Raw genomic sequence first — 25,813 nt, forward strand, 5'->3', positions numbered from 1 at the left:
TGTAGGTTAAATACCCTGCATTCTGAATCAATTTTTCTCTTACCTAACCTTTTTGCCATTATTCCGTTTTGGGGGGGGTAGGTTAACGTTTTATGATTAGGGCAAAGACAGTGAGGTCGTTAGCAACATTGTTTTTAGCGTCATAATTCAATTCAAATGAGCTTTATTGACATGAGGAAACATTTCAGGGATTCAGTCGGGGAGGCTCAATTCACCCAGTTCTATGCGTGCATTGGTCTCGATCGCGTGGCCCGACTGAAAAAATAATAATGCGGGGGGGGGGGGGGGGGGGGGGTAATGCGTCTCTGATATTGGAAATTGTTCAAGGGGCCGGGTCAAATGTGGAGGCGGGCCGTATCCGGCCCGCGGGCCGTAGTTTGGGGACCACTGATTTAATCCATGAATGTGAAAACGTGAGTGAGAGACAGAGACAGACATGTAGAGACTGAACTGTCTGTTCAACAGTGAGAAGGTTTCTGTGACAGGTGGAGACTCTGATTCACTCAACACAGCTGAGTCACTCAGTACGTTTACATGACACTTGAAAAAAACGAATTATTGCCTTAATCCGACTATAACTGGACAACTGAAGTGCATGTAAACACCTTAGTCCGACTGAAATCGGAGTTGGAGAACTCCGATTAAGACACCCAGATAATTTTCTCCGTCATGTATACGCCTTAGTCGGAGTATAACTGGACAATGCATGTGCGCATGCTCCACAACAGTAGAGACGGCACAAAGTGGAGCAGAGAAGCCGCCCGAACCCGGCAAAGTAAAGAAAAAAACCCCACCATCAGCGCCGATTCAATGCATTTCACACAGCGCGACCAGCAAGAGTGTTTTATAAAAAAAAAAAAGAGAGAGAGAGCGCCAGAGAGGAAAAAAGGAAGCCCGTATCCTATTCTCAGCGCGAATCTGGCCCAGATTGGCGTGTCTGCTCGGGAACTGTAGTTGAGAATTTATTATTAAGCTTACTAAGTTGTTTATATTCCGTTTTTTAGGAGGACAGAAACGTCAACAGGACAGGCGGCGTATTAACCCGCTGAAACGACGAGTGACGCCGCATGAGGGGGCGGACGCCGTCAGTTATTCAATTTTCTCAGTTGCATGTAAACTGAGACAAGGACAGAAGTCCGACTTGACGCCAAAATCGAATTTTGAGCATAGCTCGATTAATCTCTGCATGTAAACGTACTGACTGAGGAACCAGGCCAGAGTCTAAACCCAGGATACAGAGGTTCAGTGGATGTGGTGTTGAAGGTGTGGAGGTGGATCAGTGAGTCAGAGGAGACACTGTAGAAGGACAGAGTTCCAGCAGGACAGTCCACATACACTGCTGCTCTGTGAGAGACACAGGAGGAGGAGGAGGAGGAGGTGATCAGTGTTGATCTGCCATTGTGCCAGACGTAGTAACAACCATCATTGCAGCTCAGACTCCAGGACTGATCATTCCATCCAAACCTACAGTCATCACTGCCTCCTTTCCTTCTGATTCCTCTGTAACTCACTGATATATAAACCCCTCCTCTGCACTCGACCTCCCAGTAACAGCGACCAGTCAGACCAGTTGAACACAGCAGCTGAAGATGAAGGTCAAATCTGTCTGGATGATCAGGATATGACTGATCCTGCTCCACATACGTTGCCTTCCTGTTGTTGTCAGACAGTTTGATCTTTGTGTTCACTGTGTTTGTGTCGATTGTGAGTCGACATCTGATGAGAACAAGACACAGCTGCAGTTATTGATCATGTGATCAGTTATTGACAGTTTGATGAAGACTCATGAGGTCAGTGATGTGACAGTGTGAAGATGGTTGAATGTGCTGCTCAAAGTAAAAACACACGTACACTTCCTCAGACCTGGTGTCAACCATGGGACTCCAGCAGGCTCCACCCTGAAAGGAGGAGGGGGGTCAGAGCAGCACCTTCTCTGTCAGCATGCACACATGGACATTACATGGCTCTCACACACACATTGTGGTAACATGGAGGCTTGTATGTATGGATGATCACTGAGCACAGAGAAGAAGGAGGTGGAGGCTTTATCTAGTGATGATACAGAGCAGGAGGAGACGAGGAGGAAACAAATCTCGCGCAAGATTTGCACAGACACAGGCAGGGCAGTGAACTGAGACACTGAGAGCTTCTGCTACAAACAAGCTTGAAATATAGACGTATTAAATTTTTTTCGGGACAATTTCGCATTTTGGGGCTTCAATACAAGAGGGACATTACAGACGAGCAGTATGGAGGTATTTGGAGGGTTTTTGGTGTGTCTTTTTGGACGAAGAAAAGTGAGCCCCATTCGCTACCGTCATATGTACATGCAGTGCAGTGTAACTCTGAGAAGGCACGGAGGACTCTGAAACTTAAAACCCTAAAATACACTGCATGCGAAACGACTCCGGAACGGCTCCGCCATGGCGTCGGAGCCATTATGTTTCAATTTTTGTCAATGTGTCAGCTCACACAATCTCCGGTTCCGCTGTGAAATTGCTCCGGAACGACTGCGGCGTCCGACAGCCCTCCGCAACACATACGCAGAGCTTCTATTTTTGCTGGACGCCGGAGCACGGACGGTGCATCAAGCAGCACAGAACAGATTGTGCTGGGAAGAAAGTCGGCTACAAAATACAAAATAAAACCCCGGTTGATTTTCAAAATAAAATACTCCGTGTTCACAGCGGATCGGGTTTCATTGTAAGAACACGTCATAATGAGCGGGGCCGACCTGAAGTCAACAGGTCAGAGAGAGAGAGAGAGAGAGAGAAGGCTGTAGCACAGGACCGAGTCGATCTTCTACTGTATGCATGAATAAATTCCTCTTTCTCCAAGAGACTACACCTGGAAATATTGTGCGATTATGCGTGAATTTGCGAGATCTTGTGCGTTCTCACAACGCTCGGTGTCCAGCAGAGCCGCACCAAACAGATCACAAATGAATCGTGTGTGAGTTGACGGACGGCGGAGTACGCTGTCGTTCCGGAGCAGAGTCGTTCCGAAGCCGTTCCGCATGCAGTGTATTTTAGGCATTAGTCAACATGAGGGTGAATAGATAATGTGTGAAATTTGAATTTTGGGTGAACTATACCTTTAAGACATGCCTTTCAAACGTGCTAAATAAAGATGCAAAAACTGCCACCGCAATCTGTTTCAGGTTTAAAAAATCACATCGCATGCACTAATTAAATCTATTTGCATCTACCCCTCCCAATATTTTGCGCATTCTGGTAGAAACGGCCATATTTGCATAGTCATTAAGGCAAACACGCTGAATTAGTCGGCTAATCGCTATAAATGACCAAGAAAATCTTTGAATATGACACAGTGAGTCATGATGAGACACTGAAATCATCATGAGGAGAAACTCCTGGTCCCAGTGGTTCATCACTGTGACTGATGAAAGCTGCACAGCTCATGTTTGAAACACTCAAAGATTTTGGCTTCAGTATAAACTGTGTTTGGACGAGTCAGACTGTGACAGAGGACGTCAGTGGAGTGGGCGGAGCTTCACTGTGGCCTACAACACCTCTGGATATGGTCTGAGTGATGGGATCATCTGATGTCATCAATGCATCAAACACCTGAGACAGATGTAATACCAGGTGTGAACGGGGCCATAAAAAATGTTCCAGCTCCTCCTCCTCTATCAGACAGTGTGTGTGGCTGCAGCAGCCTCTCCATACCTGAGAGAGTCCAGTCTCCTGTCTGGATCCTCCAGTCCAGCAGACAGCAGCTTCACTCCTGAGGCTCCTGGATGATTGTAGCTCAGGTCCAGCTCTCTTAGATGGGAGGGGTTGGAGTTCAGAGCTGAGGCCAGGAAACAACAGCCTTCCTCTGAGACCAGACAACCTGACAGACTGAAAACACACAACAACACATAGGAACCCTCTGTCAACACTTGCTGCTGTGTTCAAGTGTCATCAGATAAACAGCTGGATGGATCCTCACCTGAGAGTCTCCAGTCTACAGTGTGGACTCTCTAGTCCACCAGACAGCAGCTTCACTCCTGCGTCCTGCAGGTTGTTGTTACTCAGGTCCAGGTGTTTCAGACTAGAGGACTGGGAGCTGAGGACTGAGGACAGAGCTTCACAGCTTCTCTCTGAGAGGTTACAGCTGCTCAGTCTGAATAGATGATCATGAGGAATTAAAGAAGAGAGAAATGTATTTTCTGTCCTGTTGAAAAGACAGATGAGTTTTTATATAATGATGAATAAATCCAACTATCTCTACACTTACAGAGCTTTGTTGGAGGCTTTGACCACTGGCAGCAGCCTCCGAAGAGCCTCCTCTGAAGCAGAGTATTTCTTCAGGTCAAACACATCCAGATCTTTTTCTGATGACAGTAAGATGAAGACCAGAGCTGACCATTGAGCAGGAGACAGTTTATCTGTGGACAGATGTCCTGATGTCAGGGACTGTTGAATCTCCTCCACTAGAGAACCATCATTCAGTTCATTCAGACAGTGGAACAGATTGATGCTTTTCTCTGCAGAGGGAGTCTCTTTAATCTTCTTCTTGATGTACCGAACTGCTTTCTTATAGGACCGTGAGTCACTTCCTTTCTGAGTCATCAGACCTTGTAGGAGAGTTTGGTTGGTCTCCAGTGAAAGACCCAGGAGGAAGCGAAGGAACAAGTCCAGGTGTCCATTTGAACTCTGTAAGGTCTTGTCCACAGCACTCTGGTAGAAAGGTGTAGATCTGTCTCTAAACACTTGAGACCACCGAGATGTTGTTTGTTTTTGTGACATCAGGTTGAGTCCAGAGTTGATGAAGGTCAGATGGACATGAAGAGCAGCCAGAAACTCCTGAACACTCAGATGGACGAAGCAGAACACCTTGTCCTGGTACAGGCCTCTCTCCTCTTTAAAGATCTGTGTCAACACTCCTGAGTACACTGAGGCTGCTCTGATATCGATGCCACACTCTGTCAGGTCTGATTCATAGAAGATCAGGTTTCCTTTCTGCAGCTGCTCAAAAGCCAGTTTTCCCAGAGACTCAATCATCTTCCTGCTCTCTGGACTCCAGTGTGGATCCGTCTCAGCTCCTCCATCATACTTGACCTTCTTGACTTTGGACTGAACCACCAGGAAGTTGATGTACATCTCAGTCAGGGTCTTGGGCAGCTCTCCTCCCTCTCTGGTCTTCAACAGCTCCTCCAGAACTGTAGCAGTGATCCAGCAGAAGACTGGGATGTGGCACATGATGTGGAGGCTTCGTGATGTCTTGATGTGGGAGATGATCTTTCTGGCCTGCTCCTCATCTCTGAACCTCTTCCTGAAGTAGTCCTCCTTCTGTGGGTCAGTGAACCCTCTGACCTCTGTCATCATGCCAACACACTCAGGAGGGATCTGATTGGCTGCTGCAGGTCGTGTGGTTATCCAGAGGCGAGCAGAGGGAAGCAGTTTCCCCCTGATGAGGTTGGTCAGCAGCACGTTGACTGAGGTGGACTCTGTCACATCAGTCAGGATCTCAGTGTTGTGGAAGTCCAGAGGAGGTCGACACTCATCCAGACCATCAAAGATGAAGACCACCTGGAACTGATCAAAGCTGCTGATTCCTGCTTCTTTGGTTTCAGTGAAGAAGTGATGAACAAGTTCCACCAAGCTCAACTTTTTCTCTTTCAGCACATTCAGCTCTCTGAAAGTGAAGGGAAATGTGAAGTGTATGTCCTGGTTTTCTTTGTCTTCAGCCCAGTCCAGAGTGAACTTCTGTGTTAAGACTGTTTTCCCAATGCCAGCCACTCCCTTTGTCATCACTGTTCTGATTGGTCGGTCTCTTCCAGGTGGGGCTTTAAAGACGTCTACATGTCTGATGCTTGTTTCTGGTCTGTCTGGTCTCCTGGATGCTGTTTCAATCTGTCTGACCTCATGTTCATCATTGACCTCTCCAGCCCCTCCCTCTGTGATGTAGAGCTCTGTGTAGATCTGATTCAGAAGAGTTGGGTTTCCTGCTTTCGAGATCCCCTCAAACACACACTGGAACTTCTTCTTCAGGTCAAATTTGAGTTCACGTCGACAAACTGCAGCAAAATGTTCTGAATGAAAATACAAGAAAATCAGACCAATAATAAATTCATCATGATCATTCCTCAAAATAACAACCACGTTTCCCTCTATATGTCATGGAACGTCTCATTTGTCCATCATGTGGAATCTTGAGATAAATCCTCTTACTGCTCTGCAGACAGTCAGCCAACTCTTCCTGCTTCATCCTCCTCAGGAAGTTCACTGTGATCTTCAGAAATGCCTCTCTGCTGCTCCTCCTCTGCTCTTCATCCTCATCATCCAACACCTCCTCATCCTCCCTCTGATTCCCTGAGCATTCTGGGTAATCTGGACTCAGAAGCTTGTGGATCTTCTTCAGCTCCCTCTTGACAAAAGTGACCATGTTCTCCTCCAGCAGCTGGAACAGAAACTCTATGAGTGACAGCATCAAACTAAAACCATGGAGCCAAACATCAGATCCATGTTGGACAGACTGACAATCCACTGGTGTCAAAGTGCAGCATGGAGATGATTGTGAACACAACAGATGTAACAGCAGCTGTTGGACATGTCCTCACCATAAATATGGAGTCCAGGTGTGTTTGATGCTGCTGGGCAGACTGACCACTGGGAACCTCTGAGCTCTCCTGGTCCACTCTGTGGAGGAAACAGTGTCAAGTGAACATCAGTACAGAGAGATAATACAAGATGGACTTTATATGTCCCCTGAGGACATTCACAACAGACAGAGACACTTTGGTTTCAGGCCTAGTCCAACAACATGTTGTAAAAACTGGTTCTTTTCTACAATAACCTGAATCAGTTACAGCTTACATCTGATCAGCTGATCCACGTCCTCCTTTAAAGTCAGCACGTAAGCCCTTTGACCGGTCGCTCTTTAAAGACAGACAGCTGGGTTCAGGAGAGTCTGGTCTCTGCTGCTGGATCCTGAAACAACAACACAACTCATGTTAAATATTTTAGGTAGATGGGACGTGAATACAGAAAAGTTTTGCAGTTTTCTGTGCCCCAATCATCCCACAATGTGGATATAAGAAACTCTTGAATGGACCTAAATATTGTCCAAAGGACTCCTAATGACACCAAAGTTACATTGGTGAGTAAATGACCATATTTTATGCCAGAAATAAGGTCCAGGTTGTAAAAAATGGCACTTTTCCTTTAACATGTGGATGTTCAGACAGGGCTCTTTACTGCAGCTGGACAATGTGTATCTGAGTTATAACTCAGAATCAGAATCAGAATCATTGAAATTTGACTCCACAGGTAGAACGTTCAACAGAGACTCAAAAGCTTTGAAATTTAGTTTTGTCTTACATCTGATCAGCTGATCCACGTCCTCCTTTAAAGTTAATGAACCCTTCTTTTGACTGGTTGCTCTTTAAAGACAGACAGCTGGGTTCAGTCTGGTCTCTGCTGCTGGATCCTGAAACATCAACACAACTGATAAATGTACAGGTTGGAGAAAAACTGATGAAAAATATCTTCAATCTTTTAATAAACACAACAACTGACTTTTAGAAAGAAAAGTCTGACAGTTTTAATTCTGACCTTTGACCTCTGGTCTGGCCCTGACGTCCCCCACACAGAGTGGTTTTAGAGGGAGGGGCTCCCTCCTCTCTGTCCTCACACTGATTCATGCTGCTGAGGTCACATCCACATCAGCTCACACACACTTTGTAGCTTCACCTGCAGAGGAAACACACATCATTCATCTGCACAGCAGCTCACATGTCCATCATGTCTCCAGCTGCTCCTCCACTGATTGGCTCTTCTTCTCTGCTTCATATCAGTGTCAGTTGAATGCAGTCACACAGCAGTGAGGAAGAGGAAGCTGCCATCAGCTGCTGTACTTCTACTATCAGTCCACTAGATGGCATCATGAAGCTGCAGATCTCAGTGGAGAGACTGGTGTTTTTACTGCAGTTTATTTCTCCCACTGAACCATAAAGGTTTAGAATATTACACAGTAAAGAACTGTGACTCATGTTTGTTGTACCAGATATATAGGCCAGGGTGAGCAGCAGTAATGAGCTGCCTCGCATAGCCTACTATAAAAGATCACTGCTGTTTTTTTGTGCCCTGTTCTTGTCTGAAAACATGTTGTGGGCAAAATAAAATCCTTTGAATTGCATTTTTTTTTTTCAAAAGTTCCTATTAAACCATCCATGGGGAAAACACGAAGAAGAGTGGAGGGACTGCAGGTGCTCACACGTGAGGCACCTTAGCTGCGTGAAGCACTTTGAATGCAAAGTTTGTCATTCACTCACTGGAAATTCAGAGAGAGAAAAAGACTCTTCATCGTCTGCTCCATCAAATATCAGCAAACACAGACACAGACAAATTATGCATTCAAGTTCGTATCAGTCTGAGGCCACGTCTTCAAATGTCTCATTTTATAACGGCAATAATCAAAGAGACAAAAATATTCAGTTTACAAAAGAAAACAAGGAAATCTTCAGTGTTTGAGGCTGAAAACTGAAAATTTCATCTTAAAAAATGTAAAACTGATTTGTGTCCAATAATAAATAACCCAGAGTGTTTGCTGTGTGTAACCACAGGCATTAATAGTTGAATAGCTGGAAAGTGACCAGTAGCTTCACCTGTCAGGTACAGCTGCAGTACAAGCAGGAAGTAGCACAACAAGAAAATACTCAAGGAAAGTACTACCTCACACCTGAAACATCAATAATCAGTAAAGTCTCAGGAAAACCCTGATAACAATATGAGGTGTTCAGTATTGATCTGTGATAGGCAGTTGTCGGTATTGATTAGTGATATGCAGTATTGATCAATGATCAATCAATCAATCAGGCTTTATTAAAGAAATGTTCATGCCCAATTGCCCACGACAGCTCAAAGTGCTTTACATTATAAAAACAAGGAACACAGGGGACACATTCATTCACACAAGAATTTTATAACACTGGAAGTTATCGAGAAAACGCTATCTATCAGATGATAGGCAGTAACAGTCTTTATTGATTAGTGATAGGTAGTTACAGCCAATATTGATCAGCGATCAAACATTTAAACTGTTCACCTTACCTTAACAGGTGAACTGTGACAAAAAACGCTGGTTCAAAACCTTTAAACAGGCAGTGGGGGGAGGGGAGGCGGTCATGTGATCTGAGTGGAGAGACTGGTGTTTTTACTGCTCTTTATTTCTCCCACTGAACCATAAAGGTTTAAAATATTACACATAGCAGAACTGTGAAGTACAGACTCATTTTTCTATGTTGTACCAGGTAAGCATAGGGGAGAGCGGGGTAAGTAGTGCCAATTTTTACTTAAATTGCCTTTAAAGCAAGGGGATTATAATAATGCCCCCAACTAATATATGTACATATAGTTTAGGATGTTGTGCATCCCTGGGAACAATCACTTTGAATCTTAAATCAACTGTTTCAGAAATATAGCTTTAGAAAAAAAAAAAATTCTGGCACAACTTGCCCCCGGTGCGGGGTAAGTTGTGCTATTAGAGAGAATACACTGGGGTAAATTGTGCCATTGATAATTGAAGTAAAACAGATCATTTTAATCTCACAAATGATAATGCTATATAAAAGCAAGACATTCAATACAAAATTAAAGCCAGAAGCAGCGATGATCGGGCCCTCGCTTGTCCCCATGCAGTCGCAGAGGCCTGAGGCACGCTGGGGGCTGTGGCGCAAAGAAACGCAATGTTTTGTTCATCCACCAGGCTACGAGCACAACCAGACTGGGCAGGTGTGTTCAGGGGCGGTCACTCATCACAACTGTTAAGTTTCAAGCAAATCCGTGCCCACTGCCATTTTTCTCCTATACACAGACAGCACTGCCACTGGCACAACTTAACCCAGGCCCTTTGGCACAAATTACCCCAAGCCCAGCATTTTGAGAAAAAAGGATTCCCCAGCTGTTTTGAGCTGGCATCATGCTAACTGTATAGACTCATGGTGTAGCTTAATAAAGCACTAAAACATGTGTGAACTGTTTTCAAAGTTATCTATAATTGTTCAAACACGGCAATCAAAAAACCTTGATCATATAAATTTTACTTTGGAGGGCAAAAACTTGTTTTTTGAACATAAATGTGCTTTCCTCTCAAGCCATGTGTCTCCCTTCTTGATAGGATGAGTGAAATGGATGCCCCTTCAAAAATATGTGGTCACATGACCAACTTCTTCTATGGTTTTCTAGATAACAGGGGTGGAACTACTTGCCCCATGGCATAAATTACCCCACTCTCCCCTATAGCCTACTGTTTTTGTGCCCTGTTTTTGTCTGAAAGCATGTTGTGGGCAAAATAAAATCCCTTTCATTGCATTAAAAAAAGAAGTTCCTATTAAATTAAACTATGTTGTGTTCTTTTTATGTTCTTTAAAGTATTCCATTTTATATTATTAGGGGCCGGGTAGCATCAGCTGCCAGACAAACAGGGATTAAGGGCTTCATGAAAGAAACATGCATTGTCCCAGTTTTAATTGTCTTGCAGTGAAATTATCCAAAAAGTTATTATCTGAGTAGTTTTACATCAAATCACTGTAAAACAATTTCAAACATTTGAGAATTTTTACGTCCCTCTCTCTCAACCTCTGAGCTTGGTCTATGAGCTAGTCTGTGTGTCTGGACCCACACTGTGTCTGTGATTGTGCTGACTTTGCAGACTATCAGGGATGATGAGCCTGTGACTCCTCCCTGCTTTCCCCTATGGTCTCACTCCTAAAACCATTTGTCACTGTTTTCATCATCTTCTATCATTTCATCCCTGGCTGACTCATCAGAAAGGTCCACAGGGGGGAGGTGAAGGAGATGAAGTCATTCACAATAGCAGGGATGCAATGATAAACCTGTGACAAGTTCCTTCCTAGCTGTGTGTTTTTACTGGATACATCATGCAGAAGTGGATTCACTCTGACAGACGGCTCTAACCAGGGGAGGGTGCTGGGGATCAGCCTGGACAAGAAAACATGTATGTTACACATGTAGTAGTATGGTAATATATAACCTGCTACAGTGTTTTCTGTGTTATTCATGTCAAATAAATTAATAAAATGCATAAACACACAAACTGAACTTGATAAAAAGTTAAATAACAAACTTAACACCTTTATGACAAAATTGGGCCATTGGAAATCTCTGTTTCATATAAGGCCAAGTGAGGCCTTCTACAATGATCTATGAGCCAGTTCCCAGTTCCCAATAATCACAACAATCATAATATTCCTCATCACTGAGCCTGTGACCGGCCTATTCATGTTTTATGCCCACGAGTTCTGTCAGGAAAATCCTTCTGCTACTTGACAGAACCGGCCAATCAGTGTTCACGACATCCTGGTAGACAGGGTTTCTTTAGGCTCCTTTTGGCAGTTTACTCACAGTAATGCTGTTTGTCATGTTTTACAGGTTTTCTCTGTCACTTTGATTCACATCATTATATGTGCATACACTCCTTGTAGTGTGACTTCACTATAATTTATGGTCTTTTAAATTCATTTTCATAATCTTGTTCATTTCCAATGCAGTTGTCTCATTTTGCTTACTGTTTTACGGTTCCAGTTTATTCTTTAAATGTACATATATTTTCAATAACTGCATTACAAATTGTCTTAACAAGGTCTCGTTTTATCAGAACTCCACACACAAATGCAAAAATTGTTCATGTGAGAATTGCATGTCTTCAAAGAGGAAACAGACAAAGCTGAAATCTTTTATTGGACAATACAGGGCATCATTAGAGACTGGCACATCGGCTGTTCTGGCCTCAACATCAAGTACTGCCACTTTGAGCCACAGATCACATTATTTAAACAACCTGGAATTAACTCGTTGAACGTATGACAGTTATTTTCAGTCACTTCGATGCAACTCTCACATCAGAACCATCACTCTCACAACAGTTAATTCTCATCACACTGAAAAGTATAGCCTCCAAAACAGCCACTACATTCACACAACACTACATTCTCTGAGCAGAGCACAACACTGTCAGTAATAGAATACTCAATTGAAATGTATACACAGGCCAAGAGCTTTAGATTCAGAACAAGGATTATCCAACATTTAACATGTTTAGTTTTCTCCTCACTATAGTGGAGAAAATGTTTGGTATTTGGTGCAAATACTTGGTTGACAGTGTTCCATAAGATAAAGTATGAATGTAGTTGTAAAAAAAAAATAATAGAAAAACAACCAGAAGATGGCATCCACAACTGAGAGAGCAAGAGTAAAACTAGAGTAAAAATGAACACCACATTGAGTATGTTTATGTATCTGGCCTATAGGTCTGTCATTCTGTCTTATGAAGGTACAAACTGCTGCTATGAGCTGAATCAGGTGAGGAACACAATGAGAAAACATCTTGAGTAGCACAACATATGAAGACAATGTGTATTTGTACTAACATGAAATAAAGTACTTCTGATCTGTGTGTAGGACAGATGAACTGCTCTGAGAACTGCACTAGGAGTTGTTATAATGATGTTTCTAGGCGAGAGGTGCATCAAATCCACCGACAGAAGAATGAATCAAGCAGAGACTTTGCATTAGAAGCTGTTGCTCCATCTGCTGCTTCCAATGGTTCATCACAGACATCAAGGCAACTTCATTGACACTGTAAGGACAACAATAAGGCACCCTCTTTGACAGTCGCTCACATGTGTTGAGGAGCAGTGAAAGTTTCACACATCTGAACATAAATACACATTAATACACATCTTTCATACTTATAACATATGTGCTTATAGAGGTTTCTGATGCCGCGTTTGAACAATTGGTTGAACCCAAACATATCAAAGTTAGGTGTGCATAATGAAAAAACATGTTGTATCAGGAGATGGTACTGCACAAAGCAGGCCACACAAATACAGACTCTGACTCAGCCATCATATCATGACCATCTGCCTAATATTGTATGGGTCCCCAATTTGCAGCCAAAGCAGATTTGACTTGTTGAGATATGGACTCCACGAGATCTCCGAAGGTGTCCTACATCTGACACCAAGACATTAGCAGCAGATCCTGTAAATCCTGTAAGTTGGGTTCTCCAAAGATCTGATCAGATCCCACATACTCTATATATTGATTGCACTGGGGAATTCAGTCAACAACTTGAACTTGTTGGTGTGTTCCTCAGACCATTCCTGAACCACTTTTTGCATCGAGGCATTATCCTTCCAAAAGAGGCTGCTGCCTTCCATGCCATCCATGAAATCCTTCTTCCAATAGTGAACCTTCCCCTGGTAAGCCAATCACAGACACCTGGCTACCTTCAAAGTGTAAAAGAAAAAATCTGATAATCACAAGCTCAGTTTGGGGGCTTTTAACAGTGGACTGAACAGGGATCAGCATGGATACGCTGACCAGTCTGTGGCTACGCAACTCCATCCTGAGTAAGCAATTACGCACTATGGGTTGTCACATCTTCTTAATGAGAACCAGCACTTGCTTTTCCAGTCATTTGTCCAACAGTAGCTCTTCAGTGGGATTGGACAACATGGGCTACACTTCACTTCCCACGTACCCTAATGAATCTTGGGGGCCCATGACCCTGTTGCCAGTTGATCAGTTGTCCTTTCTTTGGTAGGTACTCGTCACTGAGGACTCGGAACATCCAACAAGATCTGCGGTGTTGGAAATACTCTGACCATCTAGCCATCACCATTTGGCCAGTATCAAAGTTGCTTAGATGTATTTGTTTGTTCCTTGTGCCTCCTTAGAACATCTCAACTTCAAGGACTGAATGTTTACTTCCTGCTTAATACAGGCCACCCTCTTACAGATGCCATTCCAATGAGATGATGTAAATGGTCATTATATAATGGCTGATCTCCATACAACAGTAGTGTTATTCCAGTTTTCCAGTGATTCCATCACATGTCCACAAATTCACAGTAGCAAAATAAATATTGTAAATAAAAAGCCCTTCATTTAAAACCACAGATCCAGTACAACAAAACTGAGGCAATGATTTGATTTGTTTACAGTGACTAAGTAGTTTGTCGATGTACTGTGGCATGACTGGCAATGTTTGAAATAAGCTGGGAATTTCTGCCACTTAGTGGTTGTATCATAAATTTCATAGAGATATTAACAAAAACGTATGTGCCATTTTACTCTTAACCCCACAGTGTGTATAAGGAGAAAGAGGACTAATAAATAAGAGTAATAAATAAAATGCAGTAGTGTTATGGGACCGGAAGATGTTAATGTACCTGTTGATGAAGGCAGTCAATACTTTTTCTGACATAAACCATATTAAAACCTGCCCCAATGTGCCCCTGGCATTATATAGAGATGTTCCACTCATTCACATGGTCCCTAACACTATCAGTTACAATTGGGAATATTTGTCTTACAGGTAGTCTCTCGTAGCTGGCTTTGTTTGCTGGGTTTGCACTCTGTGCTCTCTGGTAAAGGCTTGAGTGGCACTGACCTGATGCTTTTCCAGTGATTTTGTATTGTTTATGCCCAATGACCCTGGCGATGTTGCTCCCTGAAGGAGGCTCATTGTCATTCTGACACAAACCCAACACAAAGCTTGTGTGAGCTTGAAAGATGTCTCTAAGGTCTTAGTCCGCAGATTCAAGCCGGGCAGTTTAATTCAGTACTAAAAAAAACTTAACTTATTTGTTAGTGCTGTGTTTCTTGTTTGCTTGTAGTGAAGTAAAACATTAACATGTTTCACACATTACAAGATTGTTTAAATTCCCAGAGCAACTTTGGCAACAAAATGAGAAATTAATATTTCCAGTTTCTCCATATTTTGAAGGAAAAAAAAAAGATTTAACAATATTTTACTCAGTACCACTCTGAACTTTCTAGCTGTTGGATACTATTCCATAAAAATTATATGAGTATGAATATGACAGCACTGAGGTGTAAGTATAGCTCCCTCAGCTACATGTTTAACTACATAGAAGCAATTGTCTCAGTTCTAGTTTGGGGATCTATTTAAATACCCTCAGGTTAAGGATTTTCAAACTTTCACAGAATTGAACATAAAAGGTTAAATGTATTGTGATTTCTGAGTTAATGGCACTGTTTTCCCCCTTCCCCCATACCCTAATCAAGCTGTCATCCAGAACCCCTTCAACAGTGCACCACAAATCTTATCTGCACTGAAAATGAAGGAAACAATAAAATTATCACAGTTAAATGAAGTTACAAAAATCTAAATTCTAATAAATTATGATTGATGGAAAAAAAATCCCATTTCTTAAAACTGGAATCAGTGCTATACAGTACTTAATAAATCCCCGCACTGCAGAGCCAAGGGCTCCATGGGGTGTGGTCCTGGGGTCCGTCTGGACCCTGCCTGTGGGCCGAGGGCCCAGCAGTGGGTCCCTGTGCTGCAGATGGTGTTTGGATGTGGCAGTCACCATCCTTCAGTTGGTCCCAGTCACATCGATTCAGGTCGTCTTCTGTGGTTCAATGTGGAGTGTGGGCCACACTCCACAAACAAACTAAACACACAACACAACAGGACAATTATTAATTAATGATGATACATTAAAGCTACGACATGAGCAAAAGAGCTGAGCATACCTTTACTTTTGGTCTGAACTTGAGGTAGGTTGACCTGATCTGCAGGCTGGAAGGAAACAAACATAGGATCTCAGTGCACATGAACATTTCTCACAACAAGATTCTCTGCAGCTCTGAACGGCCCCTGCTCCTGTATTAGTTTACCTGAGGAGGATGTGCAGGTAAGATCCCAGGCCTGTGAAGATGTGCCACCAAGCATGGCACTGTGTCACAACTCCAACACCAGGGGGCAGTGTCTGTCTGATGGCTCTGAGAAACAAAATGCATTTTTTTTAGACCCCTTACACATAAAAACTTCCTAGATCAAAGAATTTCTAAGGCCTGTCTCTCAAAAAACCAAAAAACCACACACGAGCGGTGGGACAGCATAAACCAAACCCCAGTGTTTAACTTAGGTTTCTACATGAAAAATCTAACAGAGTAACCAATCATAATGCTGTACATATTTGCTCGTGTCACACACCCACACCTTACTTGTGCAAACACTAATTGTTTAACTGATAACTGACCGATTAGCGTGTTGTAACCATTAGGACTGAAAGTCCAACCTGATATGAGTTGTTCCACAATGGTATCCATAGATCAGAGTATGGGTCACCACCTCAGCAGTATTGTTAGTGTAAAGTATCTATTGCATTGTATTACATAGGTTTTACTCTACTTATTCGCCACACATTTACAGCACTGCACTGTAGAAATGGACGGTCATCATCATACTGTACTACGATGAAGCCAACAGCAAACTGCATACTGTACACACCCACACCATTTGTCAGTGTTATCTTCTACGGAGTGAAGGCAAAGGAATGGAGGACAAGGTCATGTTTACAGAGGAACAGGAGGGGGCTATATACTGTATATTGTTTGTCTTTTTTTTTGTTTTCCTTCTTCCTTTGTTTTCCTTCTGTACAACAATACTGGTTACATTTTGGGAAACAAACAATATGAAATTTTAACATTTCAGTGGGGTCTGGAAGATGGTCGAACTTTAGATAAGGAGCAACAAGGTGTATGGTGTATCCAAAAAATGACTAAAGTGAAAAAAAGTGTGTTTAATGTGCAGAATGTGTAACAATGTCTCGCCCACAGCCCCCAATCACTGGATACAAAGCACAAGTAATAGCCTGCTACTGTACAGTTAAGTTCACTTTTTACTTTATTGATTTTATTAAAAAATTCAGGACGCTATTTTATTAATTTATTTATTTCAGTGAACTTTAAGAAATACTGCTAGAAGATCCCTGCACTTTCTGCTTGAAGATCATCAAACATATTTCTTAAAGGCTTTTCATCCAAGATTTGTGTTACTCTACAAAAATGTGAGGTCACTGATTTTTACAGTGTACAAAAACCTGTATCAGTATCAACCCTGAAAAAAACCATATTGGTCCCTAAAACAAACACTTTATATTGCACATTAAATGAGCTTAAGGGATAGTTCACCCAAAATTGAAATTTCATTATCTACTCACCCTCATGTCGACTAAGGGCTGGGAGACGTTTCAGAGTTATCCGTGGCTTCTCTGAGTTACAGGGGGTCTCGGCGTAGCAGTGCATGTCCATATAACGGTTGCAAATGGATACCAACTGTCTTCGTAACAAAAAGACACACCAAAAAACATCTAAATACCTCCATGCTGCTCGTATGTAATGTCGAAATGCGAAATTGTCCCGAAAAAAATTAAATAAGTCTATATTTCAAGCTTATTTTGTAGCGGAAGCTTCTCGAAGCTCCTCTTCCCGGTTCGTCAAATTTGGACGAACCGGGAAGAGGACAGACCCTGGTTCGTCCAAATTTGACGAACCGGAAAGAGGAGCTTCCGCTACAAACAAGCTTGAAATATAGACTTATTTAATTTTTTTCGGGACAATTTCGCATTTCGACATTACATACGAGCAGCATGGAGGTATTTAGATGTTTTTTGGTGTGTCTTTTTGTTACGAAGACAGTTGGTATCCATTTGCAACCGTTATATGGACATGCACTGCTACGCCGAGACCCCCTGTAACTCAGAGAAGCCACGGATAACTCTGAAACTTCTCCCAGCCCTTAGTCGACATGAGGGTGAGTAGATAATGAGTGAAATTTCAATTTTGGGTGAACTATCCCTTTAATAGAGACATGTGTTACTTTGATGCAGACACAGATCCTTACTTCAATGAGTCACAGAAGATGTTGTCAATGTTCCACAGCAGGAAGCCGAACAGAAAGATTCCTAAGGAGGTGTAACACAGCGGCCTGAGCCAGGGGTAAACCCTGAAGGCAAAACATCACAGAGACAGTTATTCAGCAAGATGTTACTCGGAGAAATATCAACAAAAAAAACAGTTTCTTTGCTATGGCAACGATTTAAAAAGCTTACCAGGTAACGATGAAGATGGACCTCATCACCAGGCATGCTACTAAAGCACCATACATTACCTGAAAGAGGAAGCATTGACTTTCAAACACATTTCACTATTATTTACAGATTTTTTCCAAGTACAACACATTTCCTTCTGTCTGACAATTTAGTTTCCTTGAATGTAACTGAATTAAAAGAGTGAGTGCATGTCATTGAGTTTTTTTACAGGATGAAAGATTTGACATAAATCTTTAATTAGACATAACATTAAGATTGTTTTTTCCTTTTTCAGACACTTCTTCAGTTATTCTTCCCGTGAATGACGATCAAACTGTGATCAACTGTCAGTTCATTTTGACTTCATCATAGGTGCGTTTACATGGACACAAATATTCGGAATAAAGGGCTGATCCAAATAAAGATGTGTCATGTAAACACGTCAATTGGAAGATTCTGATCGGATTCGGCTCGATCCGAAAGAGGAGCTGACGAGAGGAGAGAAAAAAGAGAGCGAGACCGAGTCCGAGTCGAGTACCGACCCGATATTGTAATTCCGCTTCTTTCCACGCTCTACGTCCGTTGTCTTCACCGTCTTCCACTGACGTCACTCCACAAATTTCCAGAGTGCACATGGCTACTTTATATGCACGTGCTGTTTTGCATTGACCATATATGGCGTGTTCACATTCGCACTTTTCTTGGGTCCGGTGTGATTTATCAATGGCAGGAACAGTAGTACACGTTGCTGAGTCCGCTTAATAACGATGTACAATAGGAGTACAGCAACAGCTCTTAAAATCTGGCACAAGTCCATTTTGAGTAGGCTACTGAATGGTATAAATTGACACTTCCGTGTTTATTGGCTTGTTTACAGTAGTACAGGAAGTACAACTCTTCTTCTGCTGTTGTTTTAGGGAAATTAGACGGCTCTGCGCATGTCAAAATGCTGTTATTGTGAATAAAGCTTGGTGCATGTGTACGCACGTCATGATCGGATTATTTGATTTTGCGCCCATGGAAACAGTGGATTCGGATTTTCCGATCCCTCAAAGTTTTAATCTGATTAAGAAATGTTGCGCATGTAAACATAGCTAGTGATTCTAACTCTATAAATAAAGGCATGCCCACTTCACTTTGCAGCAGGACCAGTGTCAGTGTGGATATGAATCTCCATTGATTAGTAACCTAAGACACCTTCATCACTACCATTCAGTATTCAGCGTCACAGCGGCAAATAACGAGCAAGATATCCAAAACAAACTAGGGATGTCACGATTATAAATTTTCTTGGTACGATTATTGTCAGAGAAATAATCACGGTACTATGATTATCACGATTATTATGCATTCATTAATTTCACAACACTATGAATGTGTAAAATCAAATATAGTCAAAATATAATTACATTACTCATTGTTTACACAAAATATTTCAAGTATCTATTAATATATGACCAATTCTTAATCCCCCAGGGGAAAAGTTTGAAATATTCAGGTCATGAATTGTCATTTATACCAAATGTTTGCGTTCATTTTAATCGTTTTTTGTTTTATTTTGCTTTTTTTTTAATTAAAAATGACACGCTAACATTTTAATCCCTACCAATTCAATGTTACCTTAGTTAAATGGACCAGTATCTGTGCATTTACCTTTTTTTTTTGCGCAAATTTTTGCGAAAGTAACGGTATTTAGGAATCTTTATGATTGAATAATTGTGGCGTTTAATACCACGATTAATTGTGAAAACAAGTAATCGTGACATCCCTAAAACACATACATACACACCCTTACCTGGTGAAAGACTGGCTCCTTCCACTGTAAGTACACCTGCAGAATATCAACACGTTGTGGTTAGGGGGCTACATGTCATCTACAAAATGGTTCAAATAACAACCACAATGTAGTGGGAGTGAAATATGAATGAATACTCACCGCAGTAACTGAGGCACTGAAAATGAATAATATTGTAATAGGAAACAAGCTAATGGTGTTCTCTTGCTTGAAGCACTCGTATCTGAGGAATGAGACAAATTATTTCATCAAAAGAAGAGGAAAGAGACAGAAAGCAGCAGATCTATTAAACACGGTGAGCAGGGATCACTGCTTCACACACAATCGGACCAAATCTCTTCTCACTGACCATGAGTAGGGTTGCAAAGGGGCGGAAAATTTCCAATAAATTTCTGGTAAATTTCCAGAAACTTTCCATGGGAAGTTAAGATGGGGAATTTTGGAAATATTCCAAACTGGAAACTTTCCATCGGAAATTATGGGAATTTATGGGAATTAAAGCAGATATCAGTGGAATGTTTTTGTTAATATAAGTCCTAAATAGTCCTATTTTCCGTCAGCAATCACTTACATGAAGTATTTCAGCCTAAACACGAGTCTCTCCGTCACTCTGCTCTGCTGTAACCCGAGGAGAAAATTTTCCTTGTGGGATACAAGTGTTATCCAATGAGAAGAGAGAACGGCATGAAGGGCTGTGTGTGCAGCCAAGGGATGCGCGTGAATGTGGTGACGTAGCACGAGGACCAATTGATGCCTGACAAGGGCGGGGGCTGCTAACTCATGGTGCGTTCAAAGAAACTCGTACTTTGTGTTTTTCCTTCCTGTGAAGTCATACCAGTTCGATCTGGTACGAGTTCACGGGTCGGAAGTTACGAGTGGCCGTTATAGGGAACTTTCACAGACAACAGGATGGTAAAAACACGAGCTACGGGTTACCTGGAACGCTACCAAGTCGTAGTTGTGACTTGAAGCTGTAACTTACGGTTTCAAAAGCCTGCCTTGAACGCAGCATTAGCCGAAACGGCCGTGAAGCTGATATCTGCTTTAACTGGAAATTAGGGGTAATTTAAACAAACTGTATCATACCCAAACATAAATGTAAATGTTTTGTTTTGTCATAAGCAGACATCCATGCAAAATAATACAATTAAAAAACATGACATGTCAACAGATTTATTTGTGAGTAGAACTTTATCAAGTTTTAATTCTTGTATGAACAATCAATTCTTTCACTGAACAACAAAAACATGAATGCTGAGTAAAATATTACCCTAGATATTCAAGTGTACTTGCATAAAATCTGGTTGTTTTAGCCAAGATTATGCTACAATATATTTTCCCCAACGATATTTAAATTCTTTGTTAAATTTTGGATTTATTCCCGTTTATTCCCATATATTCCTGTTAATTCCCATGGAAAGTTTCCAACTTTGAAAATTCACGGAATTTTGCAACCCTAACCATGAGACTTGGTTCAACACAAAAGGCTGATCCACTTACAGGCAGTAGACAAAGACGCATGTGCTGTAAATCATTGGCAACTCGTCCAGTAGCTGCAGATAGACAGAAAGTAGTTGTGAGTACATGACTGCAGGATGTTGTTATCACATCAGGTGCAACGCTGTGACAGATGTTTGACCTTATCTTTCTTAAAAACTGTTTGATTCATGCAGCTTTAGCAAAGACAAAAGATCATTTCAAGCGTTCACACTCGGATGGCGCCGTGCCGCTCTGCTCACCTGCATCTCGTACAGCAGAGTCATGTGGAAGAACCAGGAACCGATGCCGACAGCTGGGAGACACATAACATGTTCAAACTCAAGAGCTTAGGCATCTTAACAGGTATTATGTGATATGATGACATATCTGTAGGTTGTTACACGCTAACTAACATGTTCTTCAGCAATATCACAGATGAGGACGCTGGTTGATTCACAATACTGACCTGCCAGTCCCAGGAAAGAGCAGACGTAGCGAAACTCTAGGCCGTTCTGAAACGTCTGTATGGCCCCGCAGATGGGAGGGAGTATCATAATCAGGTTGCTGACAGTGTTCCCTGTTCCAAAAGACACAGCATCTTATTACAGACACTTGATCCCTGCGCTGGGAGTCCATTCTCACACGTCTGCTATTGTATTTCTGTAACTGAAATCAAAGCATTGGACAACTGGAATTACTGCAAAACTAGCATAGCGCCTTGGTTAGCAGGTGCAGGTAGTGTTGTTATACTGTTCATGGTTTAAAAACATGTCAGAAACTCCCTTTAAAGTGATATCAACATGTTTAGTTTCAGATTCACAGATATGATAAAGCTGCTTTGACCCTTTGTTGAGCTGCTGAATCAAACAGCCACTGTCCAATCCTACGTTTGAAACCGTAACTATGCAGGAGAGGTCTGTCAAGCTTTCAGCAGAAAACAATATGTTGAAGCAAGTCCGACACCCGATATCCCAGAAGTTTGGAGGGTGGTGTTGAGTTTTTCCCCTTTCCCCAAGCCCAAGACCTGAGGATCTGTGTCATTAGACGTTCCTTCATGCAGTGGACAAACCACGCCAATCTCCATAGCAACCCAGGCTATCTATTTACATTAGCTAGCTAGCTAGTATTAACTACTAAGCATTTAGCTTTGCTTTAAAGGGATAGTAGCATTTTTTTTTAAAGTGGGGTTGTATGATCTACAAATAGCCCCTAAGTACTTTAATTGCAGTAGAAGACTCTCTGCACTCCTCCCGTTAGCAACGCCAGCCCATAGCCCTGCCCAGAGATTTACAACATACAGTGTTGTGAATGGACCCAAAGAAACGGCCTATTTTTGCGGCCTAAAAGAGGTTTTACGTGAAAAGAAATACACAGTTCCATTGTTCGCTATAATATAATTTTTTCCAGCCCTTCAAAGTGCAGGAAAAATGCAGTTTTTCTTTGGAGCTAACCAACTGCTGATCGACGGGCGCTAACCCTGGGCCGGAGGGATACGTCCATTCACAACACTGTATGTTGTAAATCTCTGGGCAGGGCTATGGGCTGGCGTTGCTAACTGGATGAGTGTAGAGAGTCTGCTACTGCAATTAAAGTACTTAGGGGCTATTTGTAGATCATACAACCCCACTTTTAAAAAAATGCTACTATCCCTTTAACAACATATCCCTAGGTTGTTGTAGGGCTTAGGTGGTGGTCTCTCCGATATCTCCAAACAGTTTTTTTCCCCCAGAAATTTGCTGATATTTTCTTTGAAACTGATGCTGATATTGCTGAAAACTCGACATTTCTTAAGAGCGAAAGCTTGACAGACCAAAAGGGACAGGGCGTAGCGAAGGGTCAATACGTTTTGGGAGGTTTGTCAATTTATCATAGTCGTGTTATTCTGTATTGTACTGTCTGTACTGTTGTCATGTTATCAGAGTAAAGCTTCCACGGCTATCTTGAAGTCAGCCTTGAGACATTTGAGCCTTATCTGCAGTGTTTGTGTTTGTAAACCTCCTTCCCTCAGGGCACTGCTGCTTGTGTGCACTCACTGGTGCTGATCCTGACTTTGCTCACTCTAGGTGTGGTGATGTGTAAACTTCAGGTATGGTAAACAATCAGACTGACTTTTAAGTGGTTGGAAATTAAGCTAATATTTTCATGACCAACATACTTTCCCTTTCGCTGCCCCTGCCCTGAATGTGAATGTTTCATTTTCACAGCTGTAGCCTAAACAATGGGAGCAGACCATACCCCCTGTCTTTGTCTGTTTCACTGTCTGTCACCATACGCTGATGCTTTAACACAAGGATTAAAGTCACGGCGGTGTATATTTTCCAGTTGAACACCGCCACATTCCCACCATTGTAACCTGAAATGCTAAACAATTCTACAGTGGCTGAAACAGCTGCATATCAAGAGCAAGAGAAGGAAAGTGTACAAAGCTGTAAATGATCAAATAGGAGATTAAAGTGCAGTAATCTAACTAAACTCTGTCCCACTTCACCTTTGACAAACTGTTGCATCATTTACCAATGATAACCATGCATGGCCGACATGATAACAAACATGCACATGAGGTGGATTCATTCAGTGGACTGTGTCATACATTAGTACATGAGCAGTGTAGCTTAACACAGCTGGTAGCAGTACAGCAGCAGTGTGTTTGCACGCCACTGACAGTTGAAGCAACACATGTCTGTCGGGCCAAACAGCAGTTTGTGACTATCTGTGTTTAAAATCTCAGATAAACGTTCCCGAGAACCAGTTTTTTTTTTCAGGAGAGACAGAGTTCAAGTATGAAGGAAATGTGTTATCATGTTTCAGGCGGAGACTAGTCTGTGACAGACTGATGGCGCCCTGACGACGGGGTCTCCGCGGGGTTCAGGGGGTCGAGGATATGAGCCGGTCTACGTTAATGTGGAGTCATGTTAATTCATTACGTTACAGCTCTATAACAACGTTAGCTAACGCTGTCAGCGCCGCGTGAAACCTACGTACAAACTAGCTCGACACAGTCGGTTTGACTTTGTAACGAGCGTTAATCTCTTCTCGCGGCCGTTCTGTCGGCAAACACCGGACCCGGTAACGTTTTTCGATAGTTCACCTCAGCTCGACATCAACACGAAACCACTACACTCACTACCGCCGCTGCTCGCCTCGCGCGCTCTGTTTACGTTAGGGACGACTGCAGGTTCACAGTGCATGACCGTCCTTCAACACCGAGCCCCGCATTCTCCGTGTTTTAACGTTAACGCCCCCCTTATAATGTACTTACAGAATTCCGCGATATAAAAAGAGACGACATAATTGTCTTCGCACCAGTCCAGCGTGGAGGTCGGCGGCCCCCAGTATCCCTGCCTTTCTATCGAGGGAGCCATGATGGAAGAGGAGGTGGTAACGGCCACTAACGGGTTTGTAGTCATCAGAGCAGAGCAGAGCCCTCCTCCCGACGGCGACGCGCCGGGGAGAGGCAGGCTCTCAAAGTCCAGGAAAACAGGGACTCCACTCCGCCGAAGAGCAACACTGCCGCCTACTCATTGACCCGCTGTATTTGTATAATTACCATGTTTATTATCGCGCAAATTTCAAAATGCATTCAGATTCACTACTCTGTGGCCTCAGCTTTGTCTATATGGCTTATGACAAAGAACATCTCTGCTTATGAGCCCCACTCCCAGTTGAATCATGTCCAGACTGAAGATGATTATCACATCTCTGTAGAAAGTTTAACCAGACATTACAATGCACTTCTGTCCTGATCCTACTCAGAGCAAGGGTGTAATTTGGGGGAGATAAGATAATTTTTTAAAGCAAAAAAAGGTCAGTAGGTAATGCGAGGAAGAGTGCAAAATTATTAACTTTGATCAAAGTACAAGGCTGATAACCTCTTTACATTGCCATTCCCATTACAGTTGTAAAAGGTTTCAGTAAATTTACCACCATTTAACCTGATGCATTTTATTTTGTTGTTAATCTTCTGACAGGTCTAATGCTTGCTAGGCTACTAAATTATATCACCACTTGCCACTGTGTAGATCTCTATGATAATATATGAAATATAGCTCATACTGTATATATATAGTTCTATATTTCTAACAGGTGGATGACAATGACATGAGAGAAAGCCAATCAGTTTTCAGATCAGCTTAATCTGCACATTTCTGTGGCTTCCTCCTCCCCTAGTTTTATCTCCAGCCACTACTAACTAGCAACCAGCTAATTCAAGACAACAATGAAATTTGAAAATGAGCTGTGTTTAATGTGTCAGAGAGATGCAGGACACGTGCTTATTCACACCCAGAAATGTGAAATAACTTAATTAAAATAAGGTAATAAATGATCATATTTTAGTTTATTATGCACCCACTATCTGGAACAAACTCCCAGAAACCTGCAGGTCTGCCAGAACCCTCAGTGCCTTTAAATCAACATTGAAAACGTGCATGTTTGCTGACAGCCTTTTATTAACTGCACTGTAACATTATTCTGTTTTTATAGGACTATCTTTTTTTAAACTATGTTTTAGTTGTTCTGTCTCCCTTTCTGTTTTATTTCTTTTTATACCTGTTTTAATTATTTCTCTTGTCTGTTTTTAATTAATGTTTGCTTTCTATGTTCTCATTTTGCTAATATGTAAAGCACCTTGAGTTGTCTTGTTGCGGAAATGTGCTATA

At 42.1% G+C, this 25,813-nt stretch overlaps 2 protein-coding genes across 2 annotated transcripts in view; both read right to left on the reverse strand.

The window, feature by feature from the left end:
• Positions 1-3,652: 3,652 nt before the first annotated feature.
• Positions 3,653-25,813, reverse strand: part of LOC310997231 (uncharacterized protein) — a gene marked incomplete at its 3' end in the record, with an annotated part of 217,733 nt that continues 195,572 nt past the window's right edge. The window contains exon 19 of the mRNA XM_083986908.1: positions 3,653-3,863. Within this exon, the coding sequence (XP_083843034.1) occupies positions 3,653-3,863 (211 nt within the window). The remainder of the gene's footprint in view (positions 3,864-25,813) is intronic.
• On the reverse strand, positions 11,692-24,585 carry acer3 (alkaline ceramidase 3). The gene is made up of 11 exons (XM_083987172.1): positions 24,415-24,585; positions 21,622-21,732; positions 21,416-21,468; positions 21,177-21,229; positions 19,818-19,899; positions 19,677-19,712; positions 17,903-17,961; positions 17,695-17,796; positions 15,684-15,788; positions 15,540-15,585; positions 11,692-15,457 (listed from the first exon to the last, which is right to left on the reverse strand). The coding sequence occupies exons 1-11, from the start codon at positions 24,560-24,562 to the stop codon at positions 15,404-15,406; spliced, it is 849 nt and encodes a 282-aa protein (XP_083843298.1). The 5' UTR covers positions 24,563-24,585; the 3' UTR covers positions 11,692-15,403.

Source organism: Trachurus trachurus, assembly GCF_905171665.1.
Source record: "Trachurus trachurus genome assembly, chromosome: 14".
Lineage (NCBI taxonomy): Eukaryota > Metazoa > Chordata > Actinopteri > Carangiformes > Carangidae > Trachurus > Trachurus trachurus.